At 45.4% G+C, this 17,237-nt stretch overlaps 2 protein-coding genes across 3 annotated transcripts in view; one reads left to right on the forward strand and one right to left on the reverse strand.

Annotated features, from left to right (window-relative positions):
- The window catches only part of ABCG8 (ATP-binding cassette, sub-family G (WHITE), member 8), an 18,806-nt gene extending 11,369 nt beyond the window's left edge, over positions 1-7,437 (reverse strand). The window contains exons 1-4 of one of the 2 annotated variants that reach the window (XM_010842307.1): positions 7,416-7,437; positions 6,735-6,964; positions 1,359-1,463; positions 330-480 (exon numbers count right to left, since the gene is read on the reverse strand). In XM_010842307.1, the coding sequence (XP_010840609.1) occupies positions 330-480; positions 1,359-1,463; positions 6,735-6,797 (319 nt within the window). In that variant the 5' untranslated portion in view covers positions 6,798-6,964; positions 7,416-7,437. Of the gene's footprint in view, positions 1-329; positions 481-1,358; positions 1,464-6,734; positions 7,023-7,415 lie in introns of those variants that run through there. The other variant, XM_010842306.1, reaches the window with a different exon arrangement.
- Positions 7,158-17,237, forward strand: part of ABCG5 (ATP-binding cassette, sub-family G (WHITE), member 5) — a 32,555-nt gene continuing 22,475 nt past the window's right edge. Inside the window, exons 1-3 of the mRNA XM_010842304.1 lie at positions 7,158-7,313; positions 8,072-8,193; positions 17,087-17,223. Coding sequence (XP_010840606.1) covers positions 7,177-7,313; positions 8,072-8,193; positions 17,087-17,223 — 396 coding nt within the window. The 5' untranslated portion in view covers positions 7,158-7,176. The remainder of the gene's footprint in view (positions 7,314-8,071; positions 8,194-17,086; positions 17,224-17,237) is intronic.

Below are 17,237 nucleotides of genomic sequence, written 5' to 3' on the forward strand. Positions count from 1 at the left end.
CAATGAATGAGTGTTCCTTGTGGTGGAGGAGTGCCCTGGAAAGAACATTCAATTCCAAAGCTGCCTGATGCCTTCATCCTATATTAATGAAGGATCAGAGCTCTGGCTGCAGCTGCAAGAAGCCTGTTTGTGATTCATGAAAGCTAGTAAATAGAGGAGCTGAGATTTGAACCCAGCTCTGTCAGACCTGGAACTTGTGCTCTCACAACTCTGCTGTATTGTTCTGTTGTTCAGCAAAGTTCTGTGAGGAGCATCCATTTGTTGGAGGGACTGCTTTGCATCCCAGGAGAGAGAGAACCCATTGCCCCGCTATTTGCCCCTAGTGGTACCTGAGCTCCCTATGACAGCCAGCATCTGTCCACTCCTCATTTTGAAGCTCAGGTTCTGAATGCCCTGCTCACAGGAGTCCTTGTGAGATGTCCAGGGCATCTTGAAGTGAGCCAGCTGCTTAAACCAAGGTACTTGGGAGGCCATATCCACCTGTGGGGAGACATAGAAAGGTTCCTCAGAAAGCTTCACCTTCGGTTCAGCTCCCTCAAGAGAAATCCTCCTCCCAAAACACAACAGGCCTGAGGGGGGTCCGCCACCCAGGCTCTGTCAGGTATGGAGGCGGGCTCCACCATGCTGAAGAACCTGAAGCTGCCATTTCCAAGTCTGAAGAGAACAGGTGGGAAGCATTTGTAATAGCAGAACAGAAATAAAAACATGACGTGGGGCAAAATGATGTTTTCACTCAACAGTGATTTACTAATAACTTATCAAGTGTTTGCTGTGTGCAAGGCATTGTGTTCATGTGTTTATTATGTCCCTTATCTCATTCAGTCCTCACTGCAGACCTGTAACGTGTACTGTTATTAGATTGGCTGAAACTTTCATTTGGGCTTTTCCATAACATCTTATACAAGTCTGTAGTTTGGGTAATAGTACTATACGGTGGTTAATGTCTCAGTTTTGATCACTGTGCTATGGGAAAGCAAGATGTTAACGTTAGGGGAAGGTGGACAAAGGGTATATAAGAACTCTGCACTATTTTTGCAGCTTTTTCAGAAGTCTAAAATTATTTCAGAATATAAAGTTTAAAAATAAGTTTAGAGATTTTTTTTCACACAGAGTCACATGGTTGGCTTTATGTTTTAACAAAGGTCTCATTCTCTTTTTCATGGCCGTCAACCTCAGCTCCAACATGTGTAGTTGAGGGAAATCTCCATAGTGTTTGCACCCAACACATGAGGCCTCAGTGTAGCCTGACCTCTGTCCTTAGGGGCAGAGGGTCCCCAGTGGGACTCACCCTTCCCTTCTGCTTGGGGAATTGTTTGGCCCTCTCTGCTCCTCCCACCTGTCCTCAGCTGTGACTCTACCTGGTAGCTGAGATCTCGGACTTCCAAGGTGTTGGGCTGGCCACTGTAGGTGAAGTACAGGCTGTTGTCACTTTCGGAGGAGAACACGCTGTCCTGGAGGCCCTGCTGGGAGACATGACAGCTGAGGAGCTTCTTTAGAAGGAGGACTTGGGAGGGAGGCGATCTGGAGAGGTGAGAGCAGGAGCTAGTGCGGATGGGATCCCAAGTGGGCAAAAGATGGATTTAGGCAGGAGGAGCCCAAGGGCTCTGAGAAAACGGGAGCACCCATGAGGGCAGGGCTTCTCTTCCCTGCAGAGAAAACTATGGGGCTTCCCTCCAGCTCCTGACCCAGAGAAGCTCAGCCGCAGGCTGCTGGAACCTGATCCAAGTAACCTGTCATGAACAAGACCCAGACCCTGGACTGGAGAGAGCTTTGTGAGCCTCTGTGTTCGGGAAAGGCCGTTTAACTCTCCCTTTCCTGAGTCTGGCTCAGTATCTCATCCCAAACAGACTTTCTGTACCTAGCATGTGAGAGGAAAACAGCTGTCAACAAGCTAGTGCTCAATACTTGTGAAGACATTGCTCTTAGAAAAGTTGCATCTTGATAAGGACTTTGCACAACAAAGCTCTTCAAAATGCTGTTGGGAGATTTTGGAGTAAGTCCCTGTCATCACTGTTACCATCATCCTCTTCATTGTCGTCATCTTGCCGATGATGTTATTTTATGTAAGTCGCAAGTCATGTTGTGTTCACATAAACATGGCTGCTTTACCTGTGCTGTGCTTAGTCGCTCAGTCGTATCTGACTCTTTGTGACCCCACACACTGTAGCCCACCAGGCTCCTCTGTCCATGGGGTTCTCCAGGCAAAAATACTGGAGTGGGTTGCCATGCCCTCCTCCAGGGGATCTTCCCAACCCAGGGATCGAACCCAGGTCTACTGCATTGCAGGTGGATTCTTTACTGTGTGAGCCACCAAGGAAGCCCATGAATACTGGAGTGGGTAGCCTATCTCTTTTCCAGGGGATCTTCCTGACTAGAAATTGAACCAGGGCCTCCTGCATTGCAGGCGGATTCTTTACCAACTGAGCTACCAGGGAAGCCCGCTTTATTTGAATATACATCAAGTAAATCAGTGTTTCATAGTATCAGCTGATAACATGAATGGTACTCACCATCTGCAGATCTGAATTCCTTCTGTTTTATCAGTTCAATCATTTAAATAGCTGAGGCCCAAACAAGGAAAAACTTGCCTTAAAAAATTTTCGCTTTTTAAAAATGCATTCAATTTCTGTTTCCTCGAGGTAGTGCAGGGAAAGTATGCATTCATTAACCAGTTCCTGTTGATTCCGATCTTCTCCCCTCAGGGCTGCTATTCCCCCACTGATATATTCCTTCAATCAGTCAATCAAGCATCCAGCAAACACGAGGAGGCCCATAACATGCTTTAGGCTTGGAATTTGGGGTGTGACTGTGCAAAAGACAGTCTTTGGGAAGCTTAGAGTTTAGCGGACGAGACACTGAGGGTGGAGCAACACAGGCCAGATACAGAGGCATGATGTCCTTGACATGCCTGATCAAGGTGTATTTTCACTGCACACGCAGTGTCTACATGTACCTTACGTGAACACAACATAGCTTGGGACTTAACATGAAAATAATACCCAACAGTCTTTTAAGCACCCCTGCAATGGTGGAGGTAAGGGGCCCTTAAAAGTGACATTGAGCCCAGTGGAGGTGAGGGAAATATATATGGTGATGGTGAGTTGCAAGCCCACTGTGAGTGGCCCCCAGAGTTCTGGGAGAGTGTGGAAACAGCCAACCAGATCTACTTACCTTGTTTAATGTTTGAACCAGTGAAGTCAAGGTCGCATATTATACAGAAAAACATTGGAAGATAAACAGCTAAGTCAGCAGAGGGATTGTCTTTGGGGTATAGGAAGGAATACAGCAGGGAGAGGTCTCTGAGGTGGGGAGAGAAGGTCCTGGGCAGGTTAGGGGCAGGGGGATGACTTTCAAAGCTATTGGTAAGTTTATGATGGGTATGGGAGTTCACTGTTCTTTAAACTGCTTTGTCTGAAATATTTCAAAATATGTTTTAAAGCTGAGAGAGGGTGTCCATTAGGGGAAGTCCAGAGTCCTCCCAGCTGGAGGAGCTGGAGGTGAGGAGGTGAGGGGGTTGTGCCCTCGGAGATGGAGAATGGAACTCCTGGGGAGGTCAAGGGCAGCTCTGCGTTCTGGCAGGTCAGCCCTGACTCTCCTTCCCCACCTCCGCCACTAGCATTCTCACCTCCTAGTTTTCCCATTTTATTTGGTTAAACCATCTGAAAGTTGATCCATTATTGAGAGACTCACTTGGGCTAACATACATTCTGCTTTTTTTTTCTTTTACAGATTTTTTAAATGTGGAGCATTTTAAAAAGTCTTTATTGGACAATATTGCTTCTGTTTCATGTTTCGGATTTTTTTTGGCCTCAAGGCATGTGGGATCTTAGCTCTCTGACCAGGGATCAGACCTGCACCCCTGAATTCGGAGTGCAGAGTCTTAGCCACTGGACCGCCAGGGAAGTCCCTACTTGCTTGTTTTTAAAAGGTAAATGTCTGCAGGAGGGATGTTAGTTGGTATAAGGAATGAGTTAGCTCTGCAACGAACACCTGGGCCAGAAGCTCACCAGATTAGATTTTGGAAGTGGAAGAGTTGCTGAGAAAGGGTTGGACATTTTGGAGTCTGGAGCACGTTGTGGTGGTGATCTTAAACCTAGGGGTTCCACTCTCCAGGCTGGAGCTTGGAGAAGGTGAAGGGTGATGGGGCCCTGGGGAAAGAGGCATCAGGATGAGAAGACAAAAGAAAGGAGAGAGGCGTGTGCTACCTGCTCCTGGGTTCCTCCAACCCCTCTTCATCCTGGGCACAGTAGGCAGGCACAGGCCAGCCGGGGCCCCAGCCACCACAGTCAGCTCAGCGCTCAGAAGAGAACTCGTGGCTGGGCGGGGGCTGCCTCTGTTCCATTTTGAAATATTTTCCTTGGCTCCTAGGAAGGATTTGTTAGACTCTTCCTGAGGTTTTGACAAACCCTCTGTATTTTTCAAATGCTTAAATATCTATTCGGCTGACACCTTAATCAGTATGACTGTCAGATCATCACTTGAATTTCTGACAGGTGACATGGAAAAAGCAAAAGCAGGTTTATTTGTAGGTAACCAGCTCAGCTCCTGCTGGGCTACATTGTAATTTCTCCTTGTATTAACTTCTGATCAAATTCCTGAGTCAGAAGCACAGAGTAGAAGGAAACTCAGGGAGCGCAGAGCCCAAGTTCCTTGTTCTCAGATGCAGAGGCTGTGCCCTGGGAAAGCAGTGATGTGCTGAAGACTCTGCACTGAGGCCTGGGCCCCTCTTGTCCTCCTCTGGCCAGGCTTTGGCCCATGGACTGAGAAGTCTGTGGGCCGAGGGCACTTGCCACTCTGGGTACTCACTACCCCCAAATTCCCAGATGGCCTCAGGCCCTCTCCCAGGGCTGTGTGAACCTTGTCCTCAGCCCATCCCTTGGGGCACCCCAGGTCAGAGGGGCATTTGTCTGTGGAGGGGTGGATGTGACGTGGGTGGGCAGGGTGGGGTGGCCGTGCATGGGTGTGTGAGATCATGTGTGGTGCTGAGCATGGGCAGAGAAGGGAGACAGGCTGTGGCTTGTGTTGGAAGCCACAAGTCCTAGAATTTCTGGGTTTACATCTGGTCTTCCATGTTGTGAAGAAGGTATGTCAACTTAGGAGGATAGAAACTATTTTATTTAATAGCTTTTAACTTGACTGATAATTTTTAAGTATCTAGGCACAGGATACAGTTCCACTGGAAAAGATCCAAAAGATTGAGGGCAGGAGAAGAGGGCGATAGAGTATGAGATAGTTGGATGGAATCACCGACTCAATGGACATGAGTTTGAGGAAGCTCCAGGAGATGGTGAAGGACAGGGAAGCCTCGCATGCTGCAGTCCATGGGGTTGCAAAGAGTTGGCCACAACTGAGAGACTGAACAACAACAAAGACGCATAGCCCTCGGCCTCTTGTTCTGGGCACCATAAACGTTAGACTGTCACTCGGCACCTTGAGGAACAGGAGTGAAGGAAAGGAAGTTGGAAATGGCAGGGCCCGCACCCCTTCCTGGATGTCATATTCGGGCAGTTCTTTGCATCCCAAGCTGTGGTGTCTGAATTATCAGACCATCTAGAAAGTGTCCTTTTCAAAATCATTGGAGATTTTGTCTCCTATTCAGGCTGTACACACTGCGGTCACGGGGGAATCCTTTCCTGGCAGACGTTGGCTCCCTGGGGTATTCCCAGATCACAGGGGTTACCTGCTGTGGCTGAGAGCTGACTGAGAGGGTGGGTTCCTGGGGCCTGGCTGCAGTCAGGTGCTAGCAGCTCAAGGCCAGTCTGGGTGGCCTGAGGCCCTTCCTGTGGTGTGGAGTCCTCAGTCCTTCAGTCCTTCTGTCTCCACCCCTCACCCCTTCGCAGGCAATCGAAGACTGATCAAACAGCGGGGTCGGCTGGGGCTGGAAGGTGGGGACCTGCTTCCTCTCTGTGTTCTGATTTCACCTCTTGCTTCAAACCCTGCCCACATCCTGATTTCAGTCAAAGGCCATTTTTTTTTTTTTAAGGCAAACATTTCTCATGTTAAATGAGGACAGAAACCCTGGACAGAAACCTATTGGTCCCCTGCGGTCCTCTGTTCTTCCAGCTCTCTCCAGGGTCTTACGACTGCCTGCTGTAGCTGTATCTGGGGCATACGATCTGATGTTCTCACAAGGTTCTCTGCCACCCTGTCTCATCAGTTAGTTGCCACTGAGTCTCTGAACTTGATAGCCACGGGGACAGAGGAGACACTGCAGTGTCCCCAGGCCATGTGAGCACATTTCTGTGTTGCAAAAAGTGAAAGTGTCAGTCACTTAGTCGTATTCGACTTTTTGTGACCCCATGTAGCCCACCAGGCTCCTCCGTCCATGGAATTCTCCAGGCAGGAATACTGGAGTGGGTTGCGATTTCCTTCTCCAGGGGATCTTCCCAATCCAGGGATTGAACCCAGCTTTCCCACATTGCAGGCAGAGTCTTTACTGACTGAGCCACCAGGGAAGCCCTTCTGTGATGGAGCCGCATTTAGAAAAGAGCCAGATCGGCCCAAGTCATAAACACGACATCATTTCCCTGCAGGAGCCACTTTCAGGCAGGATGTGACCTCAGAGGCCCCCACCAACCCCTGACCCCACTTCCCTCAGCCCTTTGGTGCCCAGGAAGCAGAGTCCTGCTGCTTGTGGACCTGGCGGTGAGTTAGGACCGAAAGTTCCTTAGGAGGAGAGAAGAGTCTGATTCACCCCCTACCCACCAGGATGCTTGTGACCCACCATCACTCACCAAGTCATCCTGCGGAGCAGTGCTTCTCTCTAGCCCTGTCTTCTTTGGGGCCTCCTCTGCCATGGGGCCCTGCAGTGTCTGCGCTTTGACTCTGCAGTTTCCTTTGGGCTTAGCTGCTGCCGACCAGGGCCAATGTTGTCTGCTTCCCAGAGCCGGGCAACCTCTGGTCTGGCTCCCAGCATTCCTCTCTGGCAAGCCCTCCCACAAACACGGGCTGTGTGCTCTGCCCGCTGCTGAGATAACACACAGACACACACTGGCTAAAGGTACATCAGATAATGGCATCCACGACCAAGCCCAGGCCCGCCGCTGGGAAGTCCTGAGGAGGGGCTCCAGGGCCAGGTGAGAAGCAGGCAGGACAGTCTGCCACTAGCTCTTTGGCGGAGGCCACTCCAGGGAGGGTCAGGCCAGAAAATCCACCAGTCTCTGCTGCTTGTTGGCCATGGGCGAACTCCCCTTTTTGACTCTTGGGGAGTCCTCAGAACTCCAAGTAAACAGAAGCTCTCAGTGCTCCCTAGAGGAGGTTCCTGCAAAGCCTCGACACAGCCTGGGCATTTTCCATGCCTCGTACAGTGTCAGGTAAGGAGGTGCCTCTTTCATCTGCCAGGAGCTTTGAGCTGTGGTCAGGGGCAGCTGTGGCCTGAGGGGAGTGGGCCTCTGCCCTCTGCTGGCTTTCCTCACCTAATGGGAGGCATGCACGGAGGCTCAGAGTGCTGGCTTTCCTCACCTACTGGGAGGCATGCACGGAGGCTCAGAGTGCTGGCTTTCCTCACCTACTGGGAGGCATGCACGGAGGCTCAGGCTTTGTCTTTAGTGGGTGGAGGTGGAGAGAGTAGAGGGGAAGGGCTGCCGGAGGGAACTTAGGAGCCAGTGTGAATGGCCCCTCCTCTTCCAGTCCCACAGCGGGACTGGAAGCTAAGACTGGAAGCTGTGCTCTGCCTCCTGCCCCTGCGTTTTGCCCCTTGCCCCTTCCCCTTGTGGCTCCCTGGTCTATAACCTGCCCTATTCAGATGGTGAGGGCTTGGGACTACTGGGAATACGAGGTGTAATGAAACCAGGTGAAGGAACGCAGGGTCAATTGAAGGAATAAACAGTGTCCTGTTTGCCATCTGTCATCCAGTCAAAGAGAGTTGGCATTCAGAGCAGCTGCCAGAAAAGTCTTTACAGAGGTGATCTTCTGTCACTACCTGCCACGTTCTGCAGAGGACACTGAGGCTAAGCCACTCTTAGGAGCCTGTCCAGAGAGAATTTGGGCTGGGCAGATCTGGGGCGGGTGCTGGGGGGCAAGGGTCTGGAATCTTCTATGCTGCCTTTCCCCTGTGTGGTTTCCTTTAAAGCCACCATGTGGGGCCCTGGTGGGACATCGCATCTCGCCGACAGAAGTGGACCAGGCAGATCCTCAAAGATGTCTCCTTGTACGTCGAGAGCGGGCAGATCATGTGCATCTTAGGGAGCTCAGGTAAGCTGAGGAGGGAGTTCCCTACATTTTCCATGAGGACTCAGAAGAGGCTTTGGCTTGTTTTGAACACCACACTAAGGAGACGGGTTTAAGTTGTAGCAGGATGGCCAGAAGTCTGACATTAGAATGAAATCTGATGGCATGTCTGACTATGAATAGAACCTGGTTGTTGTTGTCTAGTTGCTAAGTCACGTCCGGCTCTTTGTGATCCCACGGACTGCAGCACTCCAAGCTGCCCTTTCCTTCATTATCTCCTGGAGTTTGCTCACACTCATGTTCATGAGTCAGTGATGCCACCCAACCATCTCATCCACTATCGGCCCCTTTTCCTCCTGTCCTCAGTCTTTCCTAGCATCAAGGTCTTTTCCAATGAGTAGGCTCTTTGCATCAGGTGACCAAAGGATTGGAGCTTCAGCTTCAGTCCTTTCAGTGGATATTCAGAGTTGATCTCCTTTAGGATAGACTGGTTTGTTCTCCTTGCTGTCCAAGGAACCCTTAAGAGTCTTCTCCAGCACCACAGTTCAAAAGCATCAATTCTTCAACCCTCAGTCTTCTTTATGGCCCAACTCTCACATCCATACACGACTACTGGAAAAACCATAGCTTTGACCTGTGCCAGCAAAGTGATGTCTCTGCTTTTTAATATGCTGTCTAGGTTTGTCATAACTTTTCTTCCAAGGAGCAAGTGTCTTTTAATTGCATGGCTGTAGTCACCATCTGCAGTGATTTTTGAGCCCAAGAAAATAAAGTTTTTCACTGTTTCCATTTTTCCCCATCTATTTGCCATGAAGTGATGGGACCAGGTACCATGATCTCAGTTTTTTGAAAGTTGAGTTTTAAGCCAGATTTCTCACTCTTCTCTTTCACCCTCCTCAAGAGGCTCTTTAGTTTCTCTTCACTTTCTGCCATTAGAGTGGTCTCATTTGCATATCTGAAGTTGTTGACATTTCTCCCAGAAATCTTTATTCCAGTTTGTGAGTTATCCAGCCTGGCATTTTGCATGATATACTCTCAAGTAAGTTAAACAAGCAGGGTGACAATATACTCCTTTCTCAATTTTTAATTGCCCAGTTCTTCCATGTAAGGTTCTAACTGTTGCCTCTTGACCTGCATACATTTTCTCAGGAGGCGGGAAAGGTGGTCTGGTATTCCCATCTCTTTCAGAATTTTCCATAGTTTGTTGTGATCCACATAGTCAAAGGCTTTAGCATAGTCAATGAAGCAGAAGTAGATGTTTTTTGGAATTCCCTTGCTTTTTGTATGACCCAACAAATGTTGGCAATTGTATCTCTAGTTCCTCTTACTTTTCTAAACCCAGCTTGTACATCTGAAAGTTCTCAGTTCACATACTGCCAAAGCCTAGCTTGTAGGCTCTCAAGCATTACCTTGCTAGAATGTGAAATGAGTGCAACTGTGCAGTAGTTTGAACATTCTTTGGCATTGCCTTTCTTTTGGATTAGAATGAAAACTGACCTTTTCTTGTCCTATGGCTAGTGCTGAGTTTTCCAAGTTTGTTGTGCAGCACTTTAACAGCATCATCTTTTAGAATTTGAAATAACTCAGCTGGAATTCCATCACCTCCACTAGCTTGGTTTGTAGTATTGCTTCCTAAGGCCCATATGACTTCACATTTAAGGATGTTTGGCTCTAGGTAAGTGACCACACCATAGTGGTTATCTGTGTCATAAAGACCTTTTTATAGTTCTTCTGTGTATTCTTGCCACCCCTTCTTAATCTCTTCTGCTTCTGTTAGGTCCTTGCCATTTCTGTCCTTTATTGTGCCCATCTTTGCATGAAATGTTCCCTTGGTATCTCCAGTTTTCTTGAAGAGATCTCTAGTCTTTCCTAGTCTATTGTTTTCCTCTATTTCTTTGCATTGTTCACTTAAGAAGGCTTTTTATCTCTCCTTGCTATTCTCTGGAACTCTGCATTCAGTTGGGTATATCTTTCCCTTTCTCCTTTGCCTTTCCCTTCTCTTCTTTTTTAGCTCTTTGTAAGGCCTCCTCAGACAACCACTTTGCCTTCTTGCATTTCTTTTTCTTGGAGGTGGTTTTGGTCACCAACTCCTGTACAATGTTATGAATCTCCGTCCGTAGTTCATCAGGCACTCTGTCTACCAGATCTAATCCCTTGAATCTATTTGTCACTTCCACTGTATGATCATAAGGGATTTGATTTTAGTCATACCTTAATAATGGTCTAGTGTTTCTCCCTACTTTCTTTAAGCCTGAATTTTGCAATTAGGAACTCATGATCTCAGCCACAATCAGCTCCTGGTCTTATTTTTGCTGACTGTAAGGAGCTTTTCCATCTTTGGCTACAAACAAAGAATATAATCAATCTGATTTCAGTATTGACCATCTGGTGGTGTCCACGTGTAGAGTCATCTTTTGTGTTGTTGGAAGAGGGTATTTGGTATGATCATTTCATTCTCTTTGCAAAACTCTGTTAGCCTTTGCCCTGCTTCATTTTGTACTCCAAGGCCAAACTTGCCTCTTACTCCAGGTATCTCCTGACTTTCTAATTTTGCATTCCAATCCTCTATGATGAAAAGGACATCTTTTTTGGTGTTAGTTCTAGAAGGTCTTATAGGTCTTCAGAGAACCATCTAAAGGTTTAAAGAATCTTTTGAAAGATCCTTGAAAAAGATGACATCCTGCTGAACATGTAAGTTAATTCCTGTTTCAGAGAAAAGCACCTAACATAGTGCTTGGTATATAGAGGTGCTCAGTAAACCCAGTTTCCCTTCCTGGAGACGGGAATAGGAATTGAATAAGCACAAGGATGCCATTTACCCCCCATGTGTACTGGTCTTTTAAAAATTATGATGTATTTTAAACACACAGATTGGGGAGATCCCCTGGAGAGGGGAAAGGCTACCCACTCCAGTATTCTGGCCTGGAGAATTCTATTAGACTATTCCATGGGGTTGCAAAGAGTCAGACATGACTGAGCGACTTTCACTCACTTCACTTAAACACACAGACAAGATAGTTAATAATATTCCTGTCTTAACAGCTAGCTTTATGAAATCTTAACTTTATACCATATTTACTTCAGATCATTTTTTTTTTTTTGGAAAAAAACAACACCCTAAATATTACAGGTTCCACTGAGGCTATTTGCATGCCTGTTCTCTACCTTCTTCTTCCCCTCCTCTTTCCCTGCATCAGCCAGTCATTGCAGGGGAGGGTGCAGCTCTTTGGGGCTGGGGCAACGCTCTGTGAGGGTCACAGCTGAGGATGCACAGCTGTGGGGGAAAGGGTGCGTTGGCCCTGAAGAGGGCATCCATGTGGCACATCACAGGGTCCACTACACTGCACATTTTAAGGTTGAAAGATTCTGACAAATTTGCTTCCCAGGACCCTGTTTTGATTGGGTTCTTGCTTGCAAATTGTTGACACTTTCAGCTACTCTCCACTTGGCATTGCTGTTTTCGATAGAGGTGGGCAGTGTAATTCTGTGATAGAAGTTAAGTGTGGTCAGCCTCTTTCGACTCGGGGGGTTACATCCACAGCCACTCTCCTGCTACAGTCAAGGGGTGGGGAGAACAACTGGATGGTGGCAGGAGTGCTGTTAAGATGAGGTGAAAAGGAATTCATTGATGAGAAGCGTTACACGTTCCTGAGATTTCCTTTCATTTCGTTTTTTCTTGGCCCATGCCACATAGCTCATGGGATCTTAGTTCCCCATGAGGGATTGAACCCGTGCCCTCAGCATTGAAAAATGCAGAGTCCTAACTACTGAACCACTAGGAAAGTCCCTCCTTTCATTTTCTTTTTTCAATTTTTAACCATTTCTAATTGTGTGCATGTACCATAACACCCAGGGTCATCCTAATTTTCCTTTTGATAATTATACTTCTTTAAAGAGAAAAGCTGAGTTATTCCCATAATATTGTGTCACTTGCTGCCTTCTCTGTGTAGGATAAAAGGGGTGGCATGTAGCACAACAAGGATTGAACCCACTTCTTGGAAATGTGTCCCACAGGCCAGTATCACGCTTCATACACATCTCAGCAGAACAGGGTGGGGCCCCCTGTTCCAGGGGCTCACGGGCTGGTTTATGATGATTGCTTACCATGGTTTTATGACTGTTCATCCTTTTGTGCTGAACATGAATTCTTGGTAGACTTCAAGTTCCATGAGGGTGGGAGCTTGGTCTTTTTTTTTTCCCTGATGGATCCTCAATATCTAGGACGGGGCTTGCCACATAGTAGGTGTTTAATAAGTATTTGCTGAATAAATGATTAAGCAAATGAATTAATTCTATGAATTATTTTTAGTGTTTCATAACATGATTTCATTGGTGTCTTATCTAAAGCGGTATTTTTATCAAATCTTTAGTAGTGAGGCAGAAGATGACTTAGGTGTTCACAGTCTCACTAGAGAATGGTCTAATGCAAGCTTGCCTATAGTCAGCCACTCTCTGGGGGAAGGTAATTTTATTGAACTCATTATTATCTATCATGTAATTCTTAGACTCTAGGCTGCATGCTCCTTTGCAGAAATCTAGTTACAGATGACTTTTGTCCTTCTAGAAGAGGTAATCTTGAAGGTCATGGTTTTATTGCCCTGTAGGGTATTAACCTTTATTTTTTTTCCTTTTCTTTATTGTGGTAAAATATGCGTAATATAAACTTTGCCATTTTAACCATTTTATTTGTCAATTTTTTATTGAAGTACAGTTGACAATGTTGTGTTAGTTTCAAGTGTGAAGCAAGGAGATTCAATTATATATATGTTCTTTTTCAGATTCTTTTTCATTGTAGGCTAGTATAAGATACTGAGTATAGTTTCTTATGCCATACAGTACATTCTTGTTATTTACATACTTTATATAAGTAGAGTGTATGTTTAATTCCAGATCCTAAATGTATCCCTCCCTTACCCCCATTTCCCCTTTGGTAACCGTAAGTTTAATTTTCTATGTCTGTGAGTTTGTTATCTATTTTGTAAATAAGTTCATTTGTATCATTTTTCAAGATTCCACATATTAGTGGTATCACATGATATTTGTCTTTTTCTGTCTGACTTAATTCTGTATTTAATTCTGGTTTAATTAGTATGATAATCTCTCAGTTCCTATTGCTGCAGATGGCATTATTTCATTCTTTTTTATGGCTGAGTAATATTCCTGTGTGTGTGTATACATAGATATGTATAAACATATATCAATATGTATACATACCTCATTTTATCCATTCATCTGTCTGTGGACACATAGGTTGCTTCCATGTCTTTGTCACTATAAATAGTGCACTATGAACACTGAGATGTGTATATCTTATTGAACTAGAGTTTTCATCTTTTCTGGACATATGCCCAAGGGTGGGATTGCTGGATTTTGTGATAGCTGTTAGTTTTTAAATGAGCTTCCATAACTGTTTTCTGTTGTAGCTGTAGCAATTTGCATTCCCAACAACATTGTAGGATGGTTCCCTTTTTGCCACATGCCCTCGATCGTCATTTATTGCATAGACTTTTTCATGATGGCCATTCTGACTAGTGTGAGGTGATATCTCATTGTAGCTGTGAGTTGCATTTCTTTAGAAATTAGTTATGCTGAGCATCTTTTCATGTGCCTGTTGGCCATCCGTATGTTTTCTTTGGAGAAATGTTTATTTAGGTATTCCACCCATTTTTTATTTTTATTTTTTTTAATTGGGCTGTATGAGCTGTTTGTATATTTTCGAAATTAAGCCCTGGTTGGTCACATGTTTGCAAATATTTTCTCCTAGTCAATAGATTGTCTTTTCATTTTGTTTATGGTTTCCTTTGCCATGAAAAAGTTTATAAGTTTGATTAGGTTTATTTGTTTCTTTTTGCTTTTCTTTTGCCTTGGGAAACTGACCTAAGAAAACATTATTATAATCTATGTTAGGGAATGTTTTACCTATATTCTCTTCTAGGAATTTTATGGTGTCATATCTCATACATAAGTTGTTAAGCCATTTTGAGGATTTTTTTGTGTACCATGTTAACCATTTTTAAGAATACAGTTCAGTGGTATTAAATGCATTCACATAGTTGTGCAAACATCACTGACATCCATCCCCACAACTTTGCATCTTGTAAAATGGAACCTATATTCCCATTAAAGAATAGCTCCCTTTCTGCCCTTCTCTCAGTCCTGGCAACCATCACTACAGTTTCCGTCCTTATGAAAGTGTACTTATGTCCCATACTACTCTAAGTACCTCAAATATGTGGAATCATACAATATTTATCTTCTTGTGACTAGCTTATTTCAGTTACCATAGTCTTTGCAGTGTTCATCCATGTTGCAGCATATTGCAGAATCTCTTTAATTTTTAAGATTGAATAATATTCCATTATATGTACAGCCCATAGTTTGCTTATCAATTCATCCAGTAATGGACACTTTCCTTCCACATTTTAGTTATCATGAATAATGCTGCTGTGAAAAAGGGTGTACAAATCTTTCTTCAAGACCCCGTTTTTCTGTTCTTTAGGGTATATACCCTGAAGTGGAATTGCTAGATCATATTCTATTTTCAGTTTTTATAGAAACCACCATACTGTTTTCCACAGTGGCTGTACCATCTTATATTCCCAGCCACAGTGCACAAGCGTTCCAATTTTCCCACTTCTTAGCCAACACTTGTTATTTTCTGTTTTGTTTGTTTGTTTTGATAGTAGCTATTAGGTGTGAAGGGATATCTCACAGTAGTTTTGATTTCTGTTTCCCTAAGTCCTTTACCCAGTCTTGAATCAGGTGCTTGGTTTGTTGTTGTTGAATTTTAGAAGTTCTCTCTGTAATATTAATCTCTTATAAGATCTGCAAATATTATTCTATCATTCTGTGGACTACCTTAATACACTATGAATAATGTCTTGGTTGAAAAACATAGGTTTAAAATTTTCATGAAGTCCAGTTTGTCTATTTTTTCTTTTGTTACCTGGACATTTGGTGTCACATCCTAAGGCATTAACCACGTAACTTTGCAATTTACTCCAATCTTCTTTTCTTCCCTGAGTATGCATACTAGTTTCTCATACCCTTTTATGCTTGAGCTTTGTTATCCTCCTGGTACCCCCAGAAATGAGTTAATAAATATTTAACACATGTTTAAACAAAAGACAGTATTAGTTACCTATTTTCATGTTTAAAAAATACCCAAACTAAGTGACTTAAAATAATAAAAATCAGGTGTTATCTCTCAGTGTTTCTATGAGTCAGAAATTTGGTATGCCTTGGTTGGATACTTCTGTCTGCGGTCTCTCATGAGGTTGTAGTCAGATGTCAGCTGGGGCTGCAGTCATCTGAAGGCTTGAATGGAGCTGGAGAAGCTCCACCTGAAGCAGTTCCCTCACATGCTGAGAAGCAAGTAGTTGCTCACCATTGCTCGCTGAGGATGTGTGACATGAGAGGAACCCTGAAGGTCACATCGGAGGCTGAGAAGGAGCAGCCAGACTGACAGGATTAAACCAAGAGGATGAGGTGGCACTCGAGCCAAGAGAGAGATTTACAGAAAAGGGCAAGCAACAGTATCAAATGCAGCTGAGAGGTCAAACAACACACAGAAACTAGCCCCAAGAAGGCTAGTTCTGAGGTAGTGGTGGAACTGGAATCGGGGCTTTAGGCTGTTGGAGGGTCTATTAGAGTTGAGACGGGATGCTAGAAATGTAAGGCTGAGGGAACTCCTAGTTAGAAGAACCACAGACAAAGCTTAATATTGTGACTGAGAAACTTGAGGGCATGTTTTGTAAGACAACCCCAGTGAAGTCACATTTTGTTTCTTTTCAATCACTCTGCTCCCTTCCCCACGCTGACCTCTACCTGAACACACTGGGGCTGATTCTGAGCTTTGTCAGTCATGGGTCAGATAAGAAAACCACTGCTCCGGGAGCTTGGCTTTTCATCTTTGCACCCCTCAAAGCAACCAGCAGTGTCTTTAAAATATTTGAGCAAAAGATCCTTTCGTTTGTTTTGCACAAGTCATCACATCCTCAGTAGAATTCTCTTGCCATCTTCTCAGAGAGCCCAGAGCCTCCTGATAATTTCCTCTCTTACTGATTCTAACTTCTTAACAGCCTTACTCAGGAAAGGCCTGGTGACTCCTGTTCCTGTCCCTATTAACTGGGCCCATGTAAGCTTGTGTCCAACAAGAATGGGAAGGGCCAGCTGGTGTCTTACTCTAAGAGATCACTCTAACCCTAGACAAAACAAACCAGGAGAAACCTCACCTTCCAATCACTCCAGTACAGGGAAGTTAGTTCATCCCATCTCGTGAGAAAGTTCTTAGCAACAACCTGCTGGATTATGCTCAAGGCTCTCAGTGTAGGCTGAGGCCAACTTGGTTTTTACTGAAGGACGCACTAAGCTAGTGCTTCTCACACTCCAATATGCATGAGAACTACCCAGGCATCTTGTTAAAATGCAGAATCTGAGCTAGGAGTTGGAGCCTGAGATTCTGCATTTCTAAGCTCTCAGATGGTGCTGATGCTGCTGGTACTCAACCACACTAGCGAGGCTCTGGGCCAAGTCCTTTACATCCAGGAACCAGCAGAGGATCCCAGGGAGTCACAAACAAAAAGAAATTCAAATGCCCTAGAATCCAAATGCTTCCAAGAGCCATGGTTTTCATTTGAGTCTGATCCTGTGTTTTCTTTTTCAGCCTCAAGCAGCTTTAAAAGAGAATAAAGGGGCAGACAGAGCTCCTCCAGCTCAGACCTGGAGGAGAGAAACAGCTCATCCCCTCTCATTGAAAGGGGACAAGCTGGAAGGACTCATTCCAGCCAGGAGTCTGGCCCATGAAGCCAAAGGGAGAGCAAGTCAGGGCCGGACAACGGGTTCACCGAGGGTCTTGGGAAGTTCCTGTGAGGCCTCGTGCATGGCCTCCTCCAGGCCCTCTCTTGTCGCCTCCCAGGCTCAGGGAAAACCACGCTGCTGGACGCCATGTCCGGAAGGCTGCGGCGCACAGGGACCTTGCTTGGGGAGGTGTTCGTGAACGGCCAGGAGCTGCACAGGGAGCAGTTCCAGGACTGCTTCTCCTACGTCCTGCAGGTGCCCGCATCCTG

This window comes from Bison bison, unplaced genomic scaffold (genome assembly GCF_000754665.1).
Source record: "Bison bison bison isolate TAMUID 2011002044 unplaced genomic scaffold, Bison_UMD1.0 scf7180017864177, whole genome shotgun sequence".
NCBI classification, from domain to species: domain Eukaryota; kingdom Metazoa; phylum Chordata; class Mammalia; order Artiodactyla; family Bovidae; genus Bison; species Bison bison.